We start from the raw sequence: 5,683 nt of genomic DNA on the forward strand, positions 1-5,683 counted from the left end.
CAGAGCTCCTAACCCTTTAACAAAGGTTTAGTAACTCATGAAGAATTGAAAAATAAAACAAAAGAAAAGAAGAAAAAGAGAGACACGTGAGGGATCCAAAGATCCTCCCCTGGGTGTCCTTCTCTGTGAGCAATTTCACTTATTTAAATCCTAGGTTTCTTAATAATTCAAATTCAAGAACCAAATCTTTATCTTATCTATTAGGAAGATTAAGATAACTAATAATAATCCAAATCCAAATAAAAACTAATTCAAATCAAATTCTATCTTATAGAATCTTCCATAATCTTAACTAAAATTACATCTTTTAGGGGAGAATGGGGTTCAATTGGTGTGTAGGACGGTCTTGGGCGTGTACCAGGCGTGCCACATAGCTTTTTGGATATTCCACACTGTTGTCTTGGGTGTTTAGGCATGCCACACTGATGTCTGGGTGTACCATGCTCTACATCCCGACGTTAATTTTTAGCCAGAAAGATGAGGCTCGTTCGCGCCCCAAATTGAACGTCCACAAAACACATATGCATATCATTTTGAATCTCTAGATGTTAGCTTTCCAACACCATTTTGAACAACCTCATTTGGACCTTTCTATCTCAAGTTATGCTCACTTGACTGTGAAGAGGTTAGCATTGACAGCTTTGCAAATTTGCTCTCAAGGGTTATTTTCTTTCAAGCATGGCACACCAGCTCCATAATGTGGTGCGCCAACTCTTTGTTCCTTCATGTGTGTGGAACTTCTCTCCATAGTGTGGCACTCCATCTTTGTTCCATCATAGGCATGGCACACCTGCCTCATGTGTGGCATGCTGAGGCTCCTGTATAGAGGGTGTTGCACCCCCTACTTCATGTGGCATGCCATGCTTTGCTCTTTATGGGTGTGGCACTTGCTCTTCATGGCATGTCACTTCTCCTTCACTGCGTGGCATCCTATGCCTTGTTACTTCATAGGCATGGCACGCCTCTTCCTTAGATGGCACCTCATGCTTTGCTACTTCATGGGCGTGGAACGTGCTCTTCATGGCGTGGCACGCCATGCATCAATCTCTCATGAGCATGGCACGCCCCTCCTCCTAGTTTTAAGGAGTGGCATGCCCTTCACTCTTGTACCTAGGGCATTGCACGTTCTCTTCAAGGCATGGCACGCTTCCTCTGGCAACATTGGGGCATTACACACCCTTGCCTTCCTCTCCAGCTCCTTGCATAGTTTACATGGCTTTGATCTTCATGTACTTTCCTTGATTCTCTATGCAATGCTTGGCTCTTGATTCATCCCTTCTTTGCTACTTGATTTTCATCTCTTTAATCATATATTTTCTTAAAAATACTTAGTAAGAAATGACATTAAAAAGTAATGAGATTAAAGAAAGATTTTGTAGTTATGCTTACAAAAACAAAAGAAAAAGATAAGAAAAATATAAGAAAAACTACTCAAGATGTGAACGCATCAGATTACAGAAGGAGCTTCTTGGGTGGTTGTATTCTCTATTGGTTTTCTTCTTCTTCTTTTCCCTTCAAGCATGGACGTGGAACTTCTAGTGCTACTTCGTTAGGTGCTTCCTTCATATTTGGATCAATTGAATTAACCTTCATGCAATTCTCCTTCTCATTTAGATGATGCATGGTTTTGAAGAGATGAAAAAGTAAGTGTTCATCATGCAATTCACCTTTTTCTACATCAACGAGGGCTCTTCCAGTAGCTAGGAATAGTATCCCTAAAATGATGGATGCATTCTCATACTTCTCCATGTTAAGGATCACAAAATCTCCTGGGAAGAAAAACTTTCCCACCTTGACCAAGATATTCTCAACTACTCCACATGCATACTTCATTGATCTATCCACCGTTTGTAGGGCTATCCTTGTTAGTTTTACCTCTTTGATTTGTAACTTCTTCATCATGGACAATGGCATCAGATTAATGCTTGTCCCTAGATCACATAATGCCTTCTCAAAGGCGGTTTTTCTAATAGTGCATGAAATTTGGAAGCTCCCTAAATCTTTCAATTTCTTTGGCAAGTCTCTTTGGATAATAGCACTGCACGCCTTGGCTATCATCACTATCTCATCTTTTCTCAATGTCTTCTTCTTGGATAGCAACTCTTGGGATTATAATATTATAATTATTTTCACTCTAAAATATCTCTAGAGTATTGTAGTACAGTTACACTAATCAAAAGAATATGATAATAATTCTAATCGGTTAAACTTTGGACTTGGTAATTATATGAGTACAAAAATATCATCTTTGACTTTTTGAGCTACTTGTTGATATGTTAATAATATTTTATTATTAATATATTATTATATTTTTTATTGTATCCTTAAATTCAGTCTATTAATCTGAGGTGAAATGTGTCCTGCAAAATTTTCGAATTCTAACAATAGAAAGCCCAAAAAATTAATTTACTAAAACACTAGGTTGCAACATAAAAAAAATTCACTTAACATTTCTCTTAATTTTGTGATTACCTAAGTCAAACCTTTCATAGTACTATAGTCATAGAAGACATGAGTATTTATTTATAGATATAAGACACTGAAACAAAGATAAAAAGATACAAAATTATTTTTGATAAATTAGATATAGACACAAATATTGTGTTTAGAGACATTGAATTAATATATTCTGTGTCACTTTTAAATAAAAGATATAAAGACAAAATATACATTATTTTTTATTATTTCTATCACTTTATCATAATTATATTTTTTATTATTATTATTTTTGAATTTTTTGTTTAAAAAAACAAAAATAAATTGAATTTTTATAACTTATTCTTTTTATATTTAATTTATCATGAAAAAAAAAAACTATTTTTTATATCACTATCCTTGTATCTTATTTTCACTATCCATCTTATACCATTCCTAAAATCAGTCGTGTTAGGAAAATAAGGATTAGGGTTTGAGGGAAGGAAGAGAGAAAATAGGGAGAATGATAAGTAATTCTATTATTGATTGTGTACTTTAGAGAACATGATAGGGGCTATTTATAGCCAAGGGTCCAACTCTTAATTAAGGGCCCAACTCTTAGCTAAGAGCCTAACGCTTCACTAGGGCATCCACAATAAATATATTTATAATACTCCCCCTTGGATGTCCTTATTAGTAATAGTAGACTAGTGCCTCATAAAAAATCTTACTAAAAAATATAGTGAAGGGAAAAAAGTATACTGTCTTATAATATGTTAAGTATTTGTCTCATCAAAAATCTTACCAGGAAAACCCAAAGTGGGATAAAAACTATGGTTAAGGAAAAGAGTGCAGCCGGTATTAGTCCCCTGATAATTACATCACTTGATATCTCTTAGTCAGCACATTCCTATTTTGTATACTAGCTTCTCAAATGTTGAAGTATGTAGTGCTTTAGTGAACATATCTGCTAAATTATCATTGGAACGGATTTGTTGAACGTCTATGTCACTACTTTGTTGAAGATCATGAGAGTAGAAGAGCTTTGCTGAAATCTGCTCTGTTCTATCTCCTTTGATGTATCCTTTTTTTAGTTGATGTATGCAAGAAGATTTATCTTCGTCTATGACTGTTGGCATTTTCTTCATAGGTAAGCCACACATATCTTAGACATGTTGGGTGATTGACCTAAGGCAAACACATTCTCGAGTTGCTTCATGAATGGCTAATATTTCTATATGATTTGAGAATGTTGCAGCTATAGTTTGCTTTGTTGAGCACCAAGACATAGCTGTGCCTCCACATGTGAATAGATAACCTGTTTGTGATCTGCCTTTATGTGGATCAGAAAGAAAACCTGCATATGCATATCCAACTAATTGAAATGTTGATTTATTGGAGTAAAATAAACCTTATCAATAGATCCTTGAAGATATCTTCATATATGTTTGACACCATTCCAATGTTTTCTAGTTGGACAGGAGCTAAATCTTGATAACAAGTTTACTAAAAAAGCTATATCTGGTCTTGTATTGTTAGCAAGATACATTAGTGTACCAATAGCACTAAGATAGGGTACTTCAGGACCAAAGGGCTCCTCATTATTTTCACATGGTCAAAATGGATCTTTATTCACATCTAGTGATCTCACCACCATTAGAGTACTCAATGGGTGTGCCTTATCCATATAAATTTTTTTCAGAAGTTTCTCAGTATATGTTGAATAATGGATGAATATACCGTCCTTCAAGTGTTCAATTTGTAAACCAAGACAAAATTTTATTTTATCAAGATCTTTCATTTCAAAATTCTCTTTTTAAATAATCTACAGTTTTTCTAATCCCTTCAAGTGATCCAATGATGCTTAAATCATCAATATATACTACCATAATAAAAAATTTGGATTTAGATTTTCTTTTAATGAACATACATGAACATATACGGTCATTTTTGTATCCATCTTTCAATAAGTACTCACTGAGACATTTATACCACATAAGCTCAGATTGTTTTAATCCAAACAAGAATTTTTGAAGTTTTACTAAACAAATCTTTGGAGAATTATTGTATGCTTCAGGCACTTTGAGTCCTTCAGGGTCTTTCATATAAATATCTTTATCAATTGAGCCATATAAAAAGACTGTAACAACATCCACTAGGCGCATGTCAAGCTTTTCATGCACAACTAGACTAATCAGATATCTTAATGTTATTGAATCCACCACAGGAGAATACGTTTTCACATAGTCAATACCAAGTTTTTTTGAGAACCCTTGTGCTACTAGTCATGCTTTGTATCTTTCTATTTCATTCTTCTCATTTTGTTTGCACAAAAAAATTTACTTGTATCCCACTGGTTCTATACCTTCAGGGGTTTTGACTATAGGACTAAAAACTTCATGTTTTATAAGTAAAGTTAATTTAGCGTGAATTGTATCTTTCTATTTTGGCTAACCATCTCTTTGTTTGCATTCTTTGATAGATTTTGGTTCATGATTCTCATCTTACTTTGCTATTTCTATAGCAATATTATAAGCAAAAATGTTGTCGACAATAGTATTCTTTTGATCCCATATTTTTCTAGTAGTGGCATAACTTATTGAGATCTCTTCATTTTCAAGTACCTGAACCTCTTCAGAGGTTTCATAATAGTTATATCTTTGGATCCCCTTTGAGTATTTGTCTCCATATTGTAACCATTATGATTGATTATCTCTCTCATTTTTGGAAAATTTTTATCCTTAGAACCGATTGGTTTTTCAGGCTTTAGGCATGGATTACTTTCATTTGCACTAACAATTTGACCTTCAGAAATATTTATTTTATTTGTGCATTTGCAGCTGAAATGTGAGATTTTGTTACTCTCTTTAGGTCAGTAAATGTGTCTGGCAATTGGTTTGCAATATTTTGCATATGAATTAACCTGTGTACTTCTATTTCACATTGTCTAATGTAAGGATCTAAATGTAATAACAATAATATATTCCAAGTAATTTTCTTTTTCAACTGCTTATTTTCTCCCCCTTAATTTTGGAAAATTTGTTTGAACAAAGTGGCAATTAGAAAATCTTGACTTAAAATAAATCACCCGTCATGGGTTCAAGATATTTTGTAATTGATGGGGATTCTTAACCAATATATATCTCCAATCTTCTTTGGGATCCCATCTTTGTGCATTGTGGTGGAGTAATTGGGACATAAATCATACATCCAAATATCCTAAGATGAGAAATATTTGGCTCCTGACCGCAATCCAGTTGTAAAGGAG

At 34.0% G+C, this 5,683-nt stretch overlaps 1 protein-coding gene across 1 annotated transcript; it reads right to left on the reverse strand.

Moving 5' to 3' along the window:
* Nucleotides 1–1,485: 1,485 nt before the first annotated feature.
* Nucleotides 1,486–2,058, reverse strand: LOC130975116 (uncharacterized). The gene has a single exon (XM_057899945.1). It carries the CDS (start codon nucleotides 2,056–2,058, stop codon nucleotides 1,486–1,488), a length of 573 nt encoding a protein of 190 aa, XP_057755928.1.
* Nucleotides 2,059–5,683: the final 3,625 nt, after the last annotated feature.

Source organism: Arachis stenosperma, chromosome 4 (genome assembly GCF_014773155.1).
Source record: "Arachis stenosperma cultivar V10309 chromosome 4, arast.V10309.gnm1.PFL2, whole genome shotgun sequence".
Classification (NCBI taxonomy): Eukaryota; Viridiplantae; Streptophyta; class Magnoliopsida; order Fabales; family Fabaceae; genus Arachis; species Arachis stenosperma.